The sequence below is a fragment of the Pelobates fuscus genome, chromosome 4, assembly GCF_036172605.1.
Source record: "Pelobates fuscus isolate aPelFus1 chromosome 4, aPelFus1.pri, whole genome shotgun sequence".
Taxonomy (NCBI): domain Eukaryota; kingdom Metazoa; phylum Chordata; class Amphibia; order Anura; family Pelobatidae; genus Pelobates; species Pelobates fuscus.
In genome coordinates, this window is record NC_086320.1 from 378,507,694 (window position 1) to 378,525,874 (window position 18,181).

At 44.3% G+C, this 18,181-nt stretch overlaps 1 protein-coding gene across 1 annotated transcript in view; it reads left to right on the forward strand.

The window, feature by feature from the left end:
- TMIE (transmembrane inner ear) overlaps positions 1-10,521 on the forward strand; it is a 109,630-nt gene extending 99,109 nt beyond the window's left edge. Inside the window, exon 4 of the mRNA XM_063450839.1 lies at positions 10,263-10,521. Within this exon, the coding sequence (XP_063306909.1) occupies positions 10,263-10,369 (107 nt within the window). The 3' untranslated portion in view covers positions 10,370-10,521. The remainder of the gene's footprint in view (positions 1-10,262) is intronic.
- Positions 10,522-18,181: the final 7,660 nt, after the last annotated feature.

Genomic DNA, 18,181 nt, shown 5'->3' on the forward strand with positions numbered 1-18,181 from the left:
GTGAGGAGAGCCAGGGCTGTGCCACCAACTACTACCAGTCCAGGGCCGAGTGAGGCTGGCCCCCTGCGGAGGAATCCGGTTTCCGGAAGAAGAAGGAGCGGGGAGAGGTGTTCCACGCGTCGGATGGCCCGGTCGGGGCCTGGCCATCAAGATGGCGGATCCCAAGATGGCGCTGTGGGAGAGGTGAGGTCGCGCAGTCCTCACCTTTCTCTTCCGGCTGCAGCGGATGTGACGTCAGGGCGTGCGGCCGCACGCCGGAAGAGGCGGGGCGCCGCACGCCGGAACGCCGGTGGCGCGTACGTGACGTCTGCGGGTCAAGGAGCGCAGACGTCACAGGCCACTGCCGAACCCGGAAGTCCGGGTGAAGATGGATCCGGGGATTCCGGAACGGAGCACCGCTGGCCCCCCGAAAGTGGAGATGGCCAGCGGGTGCAGGCAGGCCGGCGGAGGAACTCGCCAGGGCATCTTGGGACCACCAGGGAGAGGAGAGGGACGCAGGATTCCCCTCTTCTTCATCACCCCAGGAGACCTGAACGTGCTTCTGCAGCCACAGAGGAGGGAGGGACGCAGGATTCCCCTCCACACACCCACCCCAGAAGATCTGGAGCTACCATGGGGGTGAGCCGCCAGCCCCCTGGAGGGCAGGCTGGCAGGCTGGCCACAGGACCTGTATTGACGGATGGATCGGATGTGGAGCTGATGGAGAGACCCCTGCTCCAGAACCGTGAGTTGGAGTGCGCACGCGCTTGGTTAGGGACAGAGGAGGTCTCTGGGCTGGAACAAGGGAATACTGGGGAAGTCTTAAAATTGCTGCGCTTAGTATTAGATCGCTTAGGGCAGGTTGGCTTAACTGCGCAGGACGCTTCACTTCCCACGGGGCCCCCTCCGTTGGGTTCTATGGAGGGTACTGCAGGGGGGCCGGTGTGTGACATAGCCCCCCTGGGGATGCATGTGTCGCTGGAGGTGAAGGAGAAAATATTGAAGGGTGAGTATGTGGACCTCATATCGTTAGTCCCTTTTGATAGGGAATCTGCGGATAGACCGCGACGTGGTGAGGCGACGGAGATTGGAAAAGGTAAGGAGCTCCCCCGTACCTTCGGTAATTGGTTGCAAGGATTTGCAACTTACGCTAGTATTTTGTCGACGAGGTTTCCAGAGCGGGCCCCGTCTTTGTTTTCTTATTTGGATTTAATCTGGGGGGCTTATAAAGTTTATGGGGGTCAATGCTGGTTTAAATACGACCAGCAATTTAGACAAAAAATGGCGGTTCGACCACACATGCATTTTGGAATGCAAGATGGTAACCTTTGGTTACTTCTCATGACCCCGTGCCGTCCAGCCTCATCGTCCTTTCCTTCGGCCGCCGGCGCTCCTGGTGGAGCGTCGGCCGGGATCAAGAAGGGCATCTGCTGGCTCTTCAATGAGAGTCAGTGCAGGTGGTACAACAGTTGTCGATTTAAACATGAGTGTTCCCACTGTGGTGGGGCTCACCCGGCGGTTCGGTGTTTTAGAAGAGGAAAACCCCTCCCCAGGACGGCATCTAAGGATGACGCTCCTCGGGGGGAGGACCCCGGTACGGGCGGAAAAACTGCTTCCGTGGCTCGCACGGTACCCCAGGCATAGAGATGCGCGGGTGCTTTGGGAAGGTTTCACCGACGGTTTTAGGATCCCATTTACTCCGTCTGGGGAGGCGTCGTTTGCGCACAATTTGTCATCGATTCGGGGTAGGGAAGGGATTCTGGCGGCTAAGCTGCAAAAAGAAGTGGACTTGGGACGGATGGCGGGTCCGTTTTCCTTTCCTCCGTTTGATAATTTGCGGGTGTCCCCATTGGGCCTCGTTCCTAAGAAGGATCCGGGGGTGTTTCGGCTGATTCATCACCTGTCTTTTCCAGCGGGGGCTTCGGTTAATGACGGGATTGCGAAGGAGGATAGTCGGGTCCGATATGCTTCTTTTGATCGGGCTCTGGATCTCGTTCGGGAAGCAGGGCCTATGGCCCTGATGGCTAAGTCTGATATTCAATCGGCCTTTCGGTTGCTCCCAGTTCACCCTTCCTGTTTTCATTTGTTGGGATGTCAGTTTCAGGGGGAATTTTTCTACGATATGTGCCTCCCCATGGGTTGCTCGATTTCTTGTTATTATTTTGAAGTTTTTAGCTCATTGCTGGAATGGATCATATCGGAGGTGTCAGGTTTTTCTTCCCTCTTGCATTATCTTGACGATTTTCTGTTCGTCGGTCCGGGTCACTCTTCGCAATGTGAATTCTTGTTGGGACAGTTTAAGGCAGTTATGCGAGATTTAGGGGTTCCAGTGGCAGAGGACAAGACAGAGGGCCCGAAGGCGGTTATTTCCTTCCTGGGTATAGAGATTGACTCCATCGGTTTGGTCTTTCGTTTGCCCAGTGATAAATTGGGGACCCTTACGACCATGGTTGATCGGGTGAAGGGTGCGCGGAAGGTGCAGCTTCGTCAGATGCAATCCCTGTTGGGCCACTTGAACTTTGCATGTCGGATCATGCCTATGGGTCGGGTGTTTTGTAGACGGCTGTCTCTGGCTACTGTCGGCATTAGCCTTCCCCATCATTTTATTCGGGTCACCAAGCGGCTCAAGGACGATTTGAATGTCTGGAGTGAGTTCCTCGCAGGGTACAATGGTCGGACAATTTGGCGTCGAGAAGCGATATCTAACGTGGCCCTGGAGTTGTTTACGGATGCCTCCGGCTCCCTGGGCTTCGGGGCATTTTTTCGGGGACGTTGGTGTGCGGAGCCTTGGCCTGCTGCATGGCGCGAGGCGGACCTGATACGTAACTTGACTTTTCTCGAGCTTTTCCCTATTGTGGTAGCAGTGGAATTATGGGGGGAGGAGCTTGCGAACAGGCAGGTGGTTTTCCGCACGGACAACATGAGCGTGGTCCATGTGGTGAATCGTTTATCATCTGGCTCGGTTCCAGTATTGGCTTTGTTCGCCGGTTGGTTCTGCGTTGTTTGGAATTTAACATTTGGTTCCGAGCAATCCATGTTCCCGGAGTGTCTAATGTCATTGCCGACTCTCTTTCTCGCTTTCAGTGGGATCGTTTTCGGGAGGTCGCTCCAGGAGCCGAGGAAGCCGGTCTGGTATGTCCCACGTGCTTATGGACCCTCGATTTCGGAACCTAGCAGACCTGTTCAGGAGATCGCTGGCTCCCGCTTCGTGGTCTGCCTATCGGGCAGTGTGGGATCGGTGGCTGGTCTTTGCGAGAGAGTTCGGTTTGTACTCCTCTGAGGGTAGGTTGCTGTCTACTTTGGCTTTCATGTCCTCCTTACGGGAGCGCGCAGCTTCGGTGTCATCGGTGGAACGCAGTTTAGGGGCTCTTTCTTTCCTGATGCGTTGTATGGGGTGGGAGGACCTTTCAAAAGAGTTCGTGGTCCAGAGGGTTCTTCGGGGATGGAGAAGAGAAAGGGTTCCTGATTGTAGACGGCCGGTGTCCGTCCACTTATTGGATGATCTCTGTGGGGTTCTCTCTGCGGTGTGCTTCTCCCCCTTCGAGGCGCTGCTCTTCAGGGTAGCCTTTTCTCTGTGTTTTTACGCTGCGCTGCGGATAGGTGAGTTGGTGGCCGCGTCGGCTAGGGCTCTGGCATCTCTTCGAAGGGGGGACGTTCGCATAGGGCAGAGTGGAGTGGAGGTTTTCATTCGGAAGTCCAAAACAGATCAGTTAGGTCGGGGGAGGTCGGTTAGCATTGGTGCTACTGGGGGTAGGTGGTGTCCTGTGGCGCTGGTAGGTCAATACGCGCGATTACGGCCGGAGGCTGCAGAGTCCTTTTTGCTTCACGCAGATGGGTCAGTCTTAACCCGGTCTCAGTTCTCCAGTGTTTTTAAGACTAGTTTGCGGGCTTTGGGCATAGAGGATAAGGGATATTCTCCCCACTCCTTCCGGATTGGTGCAGCAACTCAGGCGCGACAGGTAGGGTTGTCCGATGCTGCAATTCAGCGCATGGGTCGATGGGATTCTCGCAGGTTTCAACTGTATATACGTCCTCATCTGTTATAGTCTGTTGGTAGTTATGATGTGTTGTTTTCTTCACAGGTTCCCCCCGGTATGTTTGGATCATCGGTCACTCCTTTATTTATTGGGCGGCTAGGCGCGCTGAGCACAGACCATACGGCCGGAATCTAGGGCTCCCGCATGAGCAGGTTAGGGTTCGATGGCGGGGGATACGGGGTTTGGAGTGGCACCAAGTGTATCCGGAGTGCGTCGCGCTCCGGCGCTTCGTGACCGGGTCAGTGGTTCTGGTACTTCATGCCGGGGGGAATGACTTGGGACGGTGCCGAGCTGTGGATTTAATTTACGCGTGCAAGCACGACTTGGCCCGCTGTATGGCGCTTTTCAGCGAGGTCACACTGGTGTGGTCCGAAGTTATTCCTCGACCGGCTTGGGGGGCGCTGCCACACGCCAGGGCGGTGGAGCGCGGCAGGCGTCGTTTCAACATGACGATTTCACGTTTTGTGCGTAGGCTGGGTGGCATTGTGGCACGTCATGTGGAGCTGGAAGGGAACAACGCAAACATAATGAGGGCTGATGGGGTCCACCTAAACGAAATTGGGCTGGATATATTTAATTTGGGGTTACAGTCAGCCATTGAACAGGCGCTGGCTTCGGGGGGACGCAGTCCTCTCCAGGGATAGGGGAGAGGCTGCGGTGGCGGTTTGTCCTTCGCCAGCAAGTGGAACTGAGAGCAGTGCCCGGACGGGCTTGGGGAGTCGCAGCCTGGTCTGGTTGAGGACGGACTTCAGGCTGAAGAGGCTCTGGAAGATTTGTTGTGTTAGCTGTCTGCTGGGAAAACCCAGCAGCTGACAGTTGGTTTAAATTATGCTGGCTTAATAATAAAAGCTGTGGCCGTTGCCCTTACCCACAATTTGGTTGTCTGTGTTTTATTGGGGGGAAGGGTAACGGAAGATAAAAAGGGAGAGGGTCAGCAGTCAAGGCCAACCCCCGGAGTGGATAAGGAGGGGGAGCATGACTGCTGCCCGGAGAGGTTGCCATGGTGACAAAAATTGATACAATGTTTGGGATGAACTTGGACCGGGGTCACTGGGAAATACTTACCAGACCACTGGAGAGCACGCTGAGGGAACCTAGCAGTGCTGTTTCCCGCCCACCCTCCCTGGGTTGGTGTGAACACGGGATATGTTATGGTTATATGTGTTGTGTTTGGTGTGTTTTCTTTTCTGTTTCTTTTGTCACAGCTGCGGTTTGTCCTTCGCCAGCAAGTGGAACTGAGAGCAGTGCCCGGACGGGCTTGGGGAGTCGCAGCCTGGTCTGGTTGAGGACGGACTTCAGGCTGAAGAGGCTCTGGAAGATTTGTTGTGTTAGCTGTCTGCTGGGAAAACCCAGCAGCTGACAGTTGGTTTAAATTATGCTGGCTTAATAATAAAAGCTGTGGCCGTTGCCCTTACCCACAATTTGGTTGTCTGTGTTTTATTGGGGGGAAGGGTAACGGAAGATAAAAAGGGAGAGGGTCAGCAGTCATGCTCTCCCCAGCTGTTCCCAGATTTAACCTCAGGGACATAGTCAAATCTTTATTCAATCTAAAATCTTTTAAGAGATCTATGGCAATATACCTCAGCATAGAACGCACCTGTCATGGTTGAATATATTTATCACCTGTTATATTTTTGTAATACTGTATCCTATTGTAACAATGCAATGTTTTGTGGACCCAGGACATACTTGAAAATGAGAGAAATCCCCATTGTACAGCGCTACGGAATCTGATGGTGCTATATAAATAATAAAATAATAATAAAATAATAAAATCTCAATGTATCCATCCTGGTAAAATATTTTATTAATAAATAACTAAATAAATAAATAATAGTGTCTCCCCAGCCCCCATTAATTGGGGGCGGGGGGGTGAAACTTTGAACTAAATATAGAAGGTGGACATGCCATTGCCCACACTCCCCCTAAATGGTGTCCATGTCACACCCCTCCCCACAGGTGGACCAGTCCCACTGGCTGCTTGCTGTTTAGTGGACATGGCTTCCCTTGTGGCATGGTGAGTGAGGGCATGAGGGTGGTAATAAACCATGCTTTTACTAATGGGGGATGGTATTGACCCCAAAAGGCATTTTGAACTATTTGTCTACTGGCTGCTAGCCCTGCCAACAGAAAATAAAAAAGCATTTATCAACTACTTTTAGCAGTCAATATTTCCGATCCAGGATTACGTCCTCGATAAATGACCTTGAATCACCAAATTCATCATTTTCAATGCTGACTATAATATTGATTTTCTATGTATATTCTGAAAATGTAGATTATTCTAACAGAAATGTATCGGCTCATGATAATCCTTTAACAACAGTAGTGGAATAATTTTGATATTATAAAATTATGTTGGCATTTTTTAAATACCAGTAATAAATAAAATAAATAAAAGGTTTATGGGAGCCGATATACTGCTTATAAATGTTGTCGGCTGGATTGCAATCACGGCCCGCGTGTTTCTTAATGTCCCTGGAGAGCTAGCGAAAGTTTCTACAGAATTGGAAGCAAAGGCAGAGAAAGGCACCAGGGCATTCCTGGTACCATAACCACAGCAGCAAGCTGTGATTGTTATGGTACTTGGAATGTTCCTTTCTGTTAACATTAAAGGACCACTATAGGCACCCAGACCACTTCAGCTCAATGAAGTGGTCTGGGTGCCAGGTCCAGCTAGGTTTAACCCTTTTTTCTATAAACATAGCAGTTTCAGAGAAACTGCTATGTTAACATTAGGGTTAATCCAGCCTCTAGTGGCTGTCTCATTGACAGCCGCTAGAGGCGCTTCCGCACTTCTCACTGTGATTTTCACAGTGAGCAGAAGCCAGCGTCCATAGGAAAGCATTGAGAATGCTTTCCTATGGACTAGCTGAATGCGCTCTTGCCGCGCATGCGCATTCAGCCGATGACGGAAAAGGAGGAGGAGAGTCCCAGCGCCGAGGGAGCCTGGTGGGGGAAACCAGGTAAGAATTAACCCCTTCCACCCCCTAGAGCCCGGTGGGAGGGGGACCCTGAGGGTGAGGGGGCCCCAAGGACCCTATAGAAACAGGAAAACAAGTGTGTTTTCCTGGCACTATAGTGGTCCTTTAATAATATTAATTTTAGCTCCATTAACTGAACAAAGCAATATTTACAGTAATATATGACGTATTACCATTACAATTTGCCAGCGTTATTGGTGTCGTGGGATCCAACTCACTGCATTTTACCAGAAACATAAAATTGTCTCTCAGCGTTAGTATTGAGCGACTTTAGCATGTGGACCCAGCGCGCACAGGACACCCAGCATGCTACAATATCTCCAATTGACGTTATCTCGCCGCTGGCGTAACGGATTAGAATCTACTAAGATTATCATAGCTTCCTATAGCATGTCACCGCTTTAATAACAACAGGGAGGCTCGCCCTCTACCTTCATAATAACAAATCTATTGAATGACAGGACTAAAAAGAAGTGTTAGGATCAATATATTGTGTCTCTCACTAAATCTGCAGTTTTCATTCCTTCTGTTATTGATTGATGTATTGATGATTGGTGATGCCACTAAATAGAAGATGCTCAAATAGAAAATTAAAACCCATATCTTAACCCCCCCCCCCCCAAAAAAAAGCAGATGGTGACAGATTTATTTCTTATGAAGGTCCCCTCTTACCTAGGGTACGCTGCACAGATTAGTAATGATCCGGGAATCAATGATTGCATTGGCAGTACTGTCACAGAGGAGCAGTACACAAATCAGATTACGTCATGTGGTGTCAGACCAGGTTAATATAATAATATCAGCATTTGACAGCACAATCATTAGACATTCATTAAAAGGATATTATTCAGTCAGCCGAGGACGCATGCAGTCTTAGAATCTGATAGAACCCCAGCTGGTGATAGAGGCACATTTAGAGGGTACACTGGCAGGGCGAGTAGGTAGTGCGATAGCTCAGTGATTGTAGCTCTAACTGCAGCATTACAGAATGAAAGACAATGAGACTTTGTAAAGGAAAACCAACATTCTCTCCCCATACACTGCTCTTATCGTCTGTCTGGATCACACACTTACCCAAATAAAGATCACACCGTATAACCCACCGCACTTACTCTATCACCCTACCAGCCCTGTATATACATACTCAACATTCATTTTCTCTCCATTGTTTAAGCCCATAAATCTCCTTTACATTTACTTTTGTTCACTCAGAAGTACAATAAATGTAGCCCTCTCCATGCTATAGATAAGTCATTGTAGTTCAAACATTCTAAATCATTGTAGCAGTCAGGAATAGAGTAAGAAGCAGTGATATGAACATGCTGCAGGGCTTTGATACAGACTGCAAAAACCGCCTAAAATATCCATAATATAAGCTTGATCTTAGCCAGTAGATGTGCATTATGCCCACATTAGGAATCCTTCCCATGCAGTTTCTTAAAAATGTCATAATTTTTTTACATATCAGTCATACTTGCCATATGTACTGTAGATTACAGAAACAATATTTTAGTTTTTTTAATGATAATTCCAGAATGTGTGTTATATAGTCTGCCGAGCTTTACCCCTCACTAATATTTCCTTAAGGGAAGAACAAATAAAGTACGTTTAAATTCTGCAAGTTAATATATTTTCGGGGTATACCTTATCACCAATTTTTGCACAAAGTTCCCGTTTTGTCCTCAGTTTGTGTGTTATAGATACCACGTTTCAAATCCATTTTACACTATTTTTTAAAATGAATTTGGTTAGTGATGCCATGACAGGTATACAATAATTAACTAATAGGTATTTAAAAAATTACTGTTTTTGTTTTCATTAACAAGGATCCACGGAAACCAGTTCTATTGTTTGCAAAAGCGTGAAATTAAAAAACGTGCTAAAAAATATCGACCTGCATAAAGAACAACAAATTATCTAAAATAACCCAATTTTTGTGGCGATCACCATGCATTTGACATTGCATACTTAATTAAATATGTGCAATATTTCTTCGTCCTTGGTTTATACACTGTTAGAAAATAAATTAGACTAATAGATTTTCCCTCGTAAATGGCGAGAGCAGACATGTTGTTATAATTGGAAAACTGCAATATCGATATTTTAACCAGGAAAAGTTTAAACAAACAAATAAAGGAGATTGGCGCAAAGGTAATTGTATTATTTCTTTAGACATTAGGGTTATTATATTGCTTGCTTTCCTCAAAATGTTTTTTTAAAAAGTTTTATTTTAACATTTAACTTGTATAACTCTATGAGTGATAGAGGATAGGCATTCGCTGCAGAAATGGCAGTATTTTATTAGTGTGATTTTAGTAATAGTAAGAAAAAAAATTCCCCTTAGAGAGAAACTCAGGTTTATGGCTAGTGTATGCCATTACAGGCAGGGTTGATGCAAAGATATTGGACTATACAAGCGAGGATGCATTTTGCTACTCCCAAATATTAGTCTTAGTCTGCGTAGGCCTGTGTGTCTCTTAAACCCCCCCTCTTATCTAACCTTTTGCCCATTTTGGATATTTTAATCCGCATTCGTGGATTGTATTCCCCGCTCCCTCATGCGTGCAGCTCCTTCTCAGACTGGATAGCGGATGAAAATATATTCTAACTTGGTCCATTAGACCAGACTACAAAGAGTGAGAGGCGGGATAGGAGGGGAGCTCTGTGCAGCCTTGTCCTACCTGTTACCTCCACCTGTTACCTAGATTTTCCTACCCCTGGGACAGTTCACTCTACGGCCTATGCTGCCTTATGCTGGCGCATCAGATATGCACGCTCTTCACATGAGTAATCCAGATAGAGAAAGGTGACATTTTCAACAGAAAGAGGGTATCTAAAAAAATAGAGAGAGGAGGTTATGCGTAACACCAAGAGACATGAGATAGACACACAATACATTAACAGGCTAGATGGGGGACTGGATTTCATCTAAGACGGAAAATGTTACTAGAACCTAGGTTTCCTAAATCAAGCCATACTCTCTACCATTCACTTTAGTTAATGAGTGTTCATTCATTTACTTATATTCTCACCAACATAATTGGTATTTAGAAAAATATACAGCATTTTACATGTTAAGATATTTGTGTTAATGTGCATTGGTGTTTGAAGGAAAAAGTTGACACAATAACATATTTGATCTCTAAATTTTATTCAGTACTTTTTACAAAGTTATAGACTTGGAGGACTGCCACTTTATTTCCTTTCCTGCCTTTTCTAACCACTGTCTATTCTTTCCTTGTTTTGATTTTTCTTATCCCAGGATCCCCTGACAATCTCCAAACTCTTTCTGGCCAGGTCCAGTCTCGATCTCACAGGTCTCTTCCTGTTTTAAGAGAAGAAGATGAAATAGTTCAGCAAGGAAATTAGACGTTACATCTTTTACTCCGTTTCCAATCTTCTTCCGACTTCTTTCACATCTGTTTTCGTGTTAATTTCTCTGTACGTATGGTATTGTTTAAATGTCATGATTGATTAAATGCAGGTTTAAAAGTGATCTCTTGTATAGCTACCATTTCTCGGTGCAGTGAGAGATATTATATGTTTTTATGTAATGTTTTCTTATGTGGTGAGATGAAAATGTGAAAATAAAATTGCTTTTTTTTTCATTTTCTTCATATAATAAGCGGTGTGACCTAATATGTGATGTATTTTCAAAATGATGAGGGTTCAAATACAAAAAACAAAAATTTACCATGACTTACATCTCCAAGTCACTTGATGGCATAATGTACACCCACCCCTAATTTTTGTGGTCCACACATCAGGCATCATGTGAGGGCAGGGTAAGAGCTCCTGCTCCCATTTTAACCCATTGCACAGTTCTTGGTAAAATTTGTCTGTTAAGCAATAACAATTCAAACAATAAAACAAATAAAGGATTTATAGCGCTAATGAGAGTATTAGTAGGCAGCTATAACAACCCAAACCAGAGTCTCTTCCTTCTTGTAAAAAGTACAGTTCGTTATGGAAATGAGGGAGCAGCACCTTGCAGATAGTCTCGAATCCTGGAGAGGGTCAGTGGATGTGAAAAATAACCAAGAGAAAACAATATAGTGTAGTATCTCCTGACAGTTGGTGAAAGCAGTATAAAACACACAATTTTCAGGAGCTATAGATCAGCTCCAGATGGTTCCACCTGTGTCTAATTGGAGCTGCACCTAAGCTCCTAAAGCATGTGAGTGCATATCATTTTATTTACTCTCTGTATTTTTTATGTACTTCATATTTTTCCTCATTTTTATGGTTTATGGTTATGGTGGGTTTAGTGTGTGTGAGGGGGCAGTCTGTGTGTGTGTAAGGGGGCTGTCTCTGTGAGGGGGCAGTCTGTGTAAGGGGTGTAGGGCATATGAGGGGGCAGTCTGTGTGTGTGTGTGTGTGTGTGTGAGTGAGGTGGACAGTCTGTGTGTGTGTGACGCGGGAAGTATGTGTGTTAGTGGGGCAGTGTGTGTGAGGGGTGTATTGTGTGTTTGTGTGTGAAGAATGCATAGGGTCTATGCTGTGTGTAGGTGGGTGGGATGTGAAAATCTGTCTTAATGTCTCCACCTCCCTTCTTCTTACCTTTTACCAGGGAGGGGGAACATAATGCTGCAAGTCCTGGTGGTTCAGTTGTGGCATGTTCACTTTATCCTGCAGCTCCTCTGGCTGCAGGCTGACTCTCCTGTCCTCCTGCGAGCACAGCACTGTATCGCAGCATGCCATGGTAATGCGCAGCAACGCTCCAACCAGCCTGCTTGCGGGAGGAACACAGAGCCTCCCAGGTCCTTCCCTCCCTCTGCTGGAATTAAGTGCCAGGGGGGCAGTAAGAGAGATCTTTGAGAGAGGGCTTACAGAGAGGCTGCCTCTGCATCTCCACTGCCGGCCTTGGTCCACTGGGTGTTTTCTGCGGAACGCACCACCGCCCGTCTGAACTCCCAAACCGCCCAATAGTGGGCGATAGTGAGCAGGTTGACTGCCCCTGACCTAAACAGTGCCGCAATCACCATAGATACAAACTGCATTGCAACTTGGCATAACTTTTCAAACAAAAGAACTTTGATCAATCTCAGATTACACCTACCTGACTGTTAACTCGTCATGCACATTGTTTTTTCAATAACCGCTGTGCTTCAAGGTGAATTTATTTTATTAGGTATAAAGAAACTAAAATAAAAAATAAGGAATGCTAATCGACTATACCTTCACAGATGCTCCTATGCCGTATCTTATTTCATTATCTCTCTGATTAATTTTGTATTTAATGTCAAACGATAATGTTGGAGCGCACAGATTAGCATGCGGCTTGTTAGGAGGTTGAATCTGGTAATACGTGGGATAATTACTCTGCTTGCTGTTTATTTTCTATAATGAAGCTGCAATGACCTAAATACTAATTAATCTTTATGTTACTACGTAGGTGTAATTAGGTTCCAGTGAAATGTTTGTCGATTTAATAATAAACAGCTTTGCCGGGGTCCATTATGTACAAAATGAACTTCAGAAAAATGTTATTAGAAAATAGAATATCTAGCATATCAATCAACATGGATTGGAAACATTTAAACAGTGGGTATTAACAAATCACAAACAGTGTATACATTTGAATTCATTATTTTGTCTACAAAATTGAGATAATTTATTTGTCCGACATTAACAGTGTATAAATCTGGAAGTCTCATGTTGATTTGCTCAGACTACATTTATACATTGATTATAATGATCATTTATCCACTTTAGGAAAGGTGTGTAACAGGCTGTGAAGGGTATTGTACAGCGTGTCGATTTAAGTCTCAGATCATGAAGTGCAGTTGTAAGCCTATATCCACGAGGGTTATTAGGCTCATATGCCATAACGTGAAGTAGGCATCTCTTTCTATGTCTATGAGATACAGTATGGATTTAAGTCTCTTCATGGGATACAGTAGGGATGTAAGTCTCTCCATGAGATACAGTATGGATGTAAGTCTCTCCATGGGATACAATATGGATGTAAGTCTCTCCATGGGATACAATATGGATGTAAGTCTCTCCATGGGATACAGTATGGATGTAAGTCTCTTCATGGGATACAATATGGATATAAGTCTCTCCATGGGATACAATATGGATGTAAGTCTCTCCATGGGATATAGTATGGATGTAAGTCTCTCCATGGGATACAGTATGGATGTAAGTCTCTCCATTGGATACAATATGGATGTAAGTCTCTCCATGGGATACAATATGGATGTAAGTCTCTCCATGGAATATAGTATGGATGTAAGTCTCTCCATGGGATATAGTATGGATGTAAGTCTCTCCATGGGATACAGTATGGATGTAAGTCTCTCCATTGGATACAATATGTATGTAAGTCTCTCCATGGGATACAGTATGGATGTAAGTCTCTCCATGGGATACATTATGGATGTGTGTCTCTCCATGAGATACAGTATTGATGTAAATCTCTCCATGGGATACAGTATGGATGTACGTCTCTCCATGGGATACAGTATGGATGTAAGTCTTTCCATGGGATATAGTATGGATGTAAGTCTCTCCATGGGATACAGTATGGATGTAAGTCTCTCCATTGGATACAATATGGATGTAAGTCTCTCCATGTGATACAATATGGATGTAAGTCTCTCCATGGGATACAGTATGGATGTAAGTCTCTCCATGGGATACATTATGGATGTGTGTCTCTCCATGAGATACAGTATTGATGTAAATCTCTCCATGGGATACAGTATGGATATAAGTCTCTCCATGGGAGACAGTATATGGGATACAATATGGATGTAAGTCTCTCCATGGGATACAGTATGGATGTAAGTCTCTCTATGGGATACAGTATGGATGTAAGTCTCTCCATGGGAGACAGTATGGATATAAGTCTCTCCGTGGGATACAGTATGGATGTAAGTCTCTCCATGGGATACAGTATGGATGTAAGTCTCTCCATGGGATACAATATGGATGTAGGTCTCTCCTTGAGATACAGTATGGATGTAAGTCTCTCCATGGGATACATTATGGATGTAAGTCTCTCCATGAGATACAGTATTGATGTAAATCTCTCCATGGGATACAGTATGGATGTAAGTCTCTCCATGGGATATAGTATGGATGTAAGTCTCTCCATGGGATACAATATGGATGTAGGTCTCTCCATGGGATACAATATGGATGTAAGTCTCTCCATGGGATATAGTATGGATGTAAGTCTCTCCATGGGATACAGTATGGATGTAAGTCTCTCCATTGGATACAATATGGATGTAAGTCTCTCCATGGGATATAGTATGGATGTAAGTCTCTCCATGGGATACAGTATGGATGTAAGTCTCTCCATTGGATACAATATGGATGTAAGTCTCTCCATGGGATACAATATGGATGTAAGTCTCTCCATGGGATATAGTATCGGTGTAAGTCTCTCCATAGGATACAATATGGATGTAAGTCTCTCCATGGGATATAGTATGGATGTAAGTCTCTCCATGGGATACAGTATTAATGTAAGTCTCTCCATGGGATACAGTATGGATGTAAGTCTCTGTCCATGAGATACAGTAGGGATGTAAGTCTCTCCATGGGACATAGTATGGATTTAAGTCTCACCATGAGATACAGTATGGATGTAAGTCTCTGCATGGGATAGAGTATGGGTGTAAGTTTCTGCCATGGGATACAATATGGATGTAATTCTCTCCATGGGATATAGTATGGATGTAAGTATCTCCATGGGATATAGTATGGATGTAAGTATCTCCATGGGAGACAGTATTGATGTAAGTCTCTCCATGGGAGACAGTATATGGGATACAGTATTGACGTAAGTCTCTCCATGGGAGACAGTATATGGGATACAGTATATGGGAGACAGTATATGGGATACAGTAAGTCTCTCCATTGGATACAATATGGATGTAAGTCTCTCCATGGGATATAGTATGGATGTAAGTCTCTCCATGGGATACAGTATGGATGTAAGTCTCTCCATGGGATACAATATGGATGTAGGTCTCTCCTTGAGATACAGTATGGATGTAAGTCTCTCCATGGGATACATTATGGATGTAAGTCTCTCCATGAGATACAGTATTGATGTAAATCTCTCCATGGGATACAGTATGGATGTAAGTCTCTCCATGGGATATAGTATGGATGTAAGTCTCTCCATGGGATACAATATGGATGTAGGTCTCTCCATGGGATACAATATGGATGTAAGTATCTCCATGGGATATAGTATGGATGTAAGTCTCTCCATGGGATACAGTATGGATGTAAGTCTCTCCATTGGATACAATATGGATGTAAGTCTCTCCATGGGATATAGTATGGATGTAAGTCTCTCCATGGGATACAGTATGGATGTAAGTCTCTCCATTGGATACAATATGGATGTAAGTCTCTCCATGGGATACAATATGGATGTAAGTCTCTCCATGGGATATAGTATCGGTGTAAGTCTCTCCATAGGATACAATATGGATGTAAGTCTCTCCATGGGATATAGTATGGATGTAAGTCTCTCCATGGGATACAGTATTAATGTAAGTCTCTCCATGGGATACAGTATGGATGTAAGTCTCTGTCCATGAGATACAGTAGGGATGTAAGTCTCTCCATGGGACATAGTATGGATTTAAGTCTCTCCATGAGATACAGTATGGATGTAAGTCTCTGCATGGGATAGAGTATGGGTGTAAGTTTCTGCCATGGGATACAATATGGATGTAATTCTCTCCATGGGATATAGTATGGATGTAAGTATCTCCATGGGATATAGTATGGATGTAAGTATCTCCATGGGAGACAGTATTGATGTAAGTCTCTCCATGGGAGACAGTATATGGGATACAGTATTGACGTAAGTCTCTCCATGGGAGACAGTATATGGGATACAGTATATGGGAGACAGTATATGGGATACAGTAAGTCTCTCCATTGGATACAATATGGATGTAAGTCTCTCCATGGGATATAGTATGGATGTAAGTCTCTCCATGGGATACAGTATGGATGTAAGTCTCTCCATTGGATACAATATGGATGTAAGTCTCTCCATGGGATACAATATGGATGTAAGTCTCTCCATGGGATATAGTATGGGTGTAAGTCTCTCCATGGGATACAGTATTAATGTAAGTCTCTCCATGGGATACAGTATGGATGTAAGTCTCTGTCCATGAGATACAGTAGGGATGTAAGTCTCTCCATGGGACATAGTATGGATTTAAGTCTCTCCATGAGATACAGTATGGATGTAAGTCTCTGCATGGGATAGAGTATGGGTGTAAGTTTCTGCCATGGGATACAATATGGATGTAATTCTCTCCATGGGATATAGTATGGATGTAAGTATCTCCATGGGAGACAGTATTGATGTAAGTCTCTCCATGGGAGACAGTATATGGGATACAGTATTGACGTAAGTCTCTCCATGGGAGACAGTATATGGGATACAGTATGGATGTAAGTCTCTCCATGGGAGACAGTATATGGGATACAGTATGGAAGTAAGTCTCTCCATGGGATACAGTATGGATGTAAGTCTCTCCATGGGAGACAGTATATGGGATACAGTATGGATGTAAGTCTCTCCATGGGAGACAGTATATGGGATACAGTATGGAAGTAAGTCTCTCCATGGGATACAGTATGGATGTAAGTCTCTCCATGGGATACAGTATGGATGTAAGTCTCTCCATGGGATACAATATGGATGTAGGTCTCTCCTTGGAATACAGTAAGGAGTATGGATGTAAGTCTCTGTCCATAGGGGGATAATATGGATATAAGTCTCTCCGTGGGTATTAATGTGGATGTATGTCTCAAGCAATTGGAAGGAGTATGGAGATAAACTCACTTTCTTTGTACTAGGATAACATCCCATTTGCTCACCTACTTATACTTTACTCCAGGCTAATGGTTAGAAATGAGAGATTTCCTAAATACAGATGCATGGGTCTCTCCTAGCACAAACATGTCCATCAGCTCTGGACCTTTGTTGAAGATGTGAATCAGGATAAAAGGTAACTAAACAATTGAGCCATTCTGAAACCTGGCACTTTGCTGCCATTTTAGTGAGGGTGTTCAAAATATTCTTATTATCATCTTATAAACATAGTGCAATTATAAACATATATACAAATACAAAAAAACAGGTCCTGCGCTCAAACTCCCACTACTCTTGGGCGGCAGCAAGGACCACAGTACACATCAGCCCAATACATACAGTAAAAACCAAAGAAAAAAAGTTACCTGCGCTCTTCCCAAATCCCTATGCATATTTAAACAAATTGAGGTTATTTTTGCTCCAATGGCCATGAGAGTTTTTAGCCCACCTGCCACGTCAAGGCAAACCTCTCAGGTGGGTCCTACACTGACTTTTCACCTTGCTTCCTTGAGCTTCTGGCATAAATTAGATAGAGCAAACAAATATATATCACCAGAAGATACAAATAGTGCAAAAAGTATTATAAAAATTAAAATATAACAAATAATGTTACTTAGCTTCAAATGACGTATAGCAGCCTCCCTAGGTCGTTACCCAAAAAACAACCTATATCGTATATAGGAAACCACAACAAAAAACAATTCGGGAGATAGCTGTGTAAATCTACAGAGAAAACATAAAGCAAAACATAGTGTGATATTGTTACAAATATAATGTATTGCGCAGTAATCAGTTGCACTCACTAAATAAAAGTAGGTATAAGCGCTCTAAGGGTACCTCCCCAGATATGATGGGGGGTCAAAACAATCCTTCCGTTCGCCTCCAAATTCTTATTCCGCCCAAAGACATCCACAGGTCAGGGTTTAAAAACGTAAAGAAAATGTATTCGATAAAAATATATATAAATATATAAGCAGTCACCAATTTAGCATAGGATACGGATGTAGAAGAATAGTCCTACGCGTTTCGTTCGTTATGAACTTCCTCAGGGACCCCAATAAAAAAAATCACTGTGTGTGAATACAAAATACAGAATAAACATATGTTTATTCTGTATTTGGCGGAATAAGAATTTGGAGGTGAACATAAATTAGATATATTTTTTGCTAGAAGCTCGAAGAAGCAAGTTAAAAAGTCAGTGTAGAACAGAGTTTGAGCGCAGGACCTGGTTTTTATATCTGTATTCACTTTTGTATCACACAGCTGTTACAATGCCGCCGCCAAACCCATGTTTTCCTTATTAAGGGTTTATA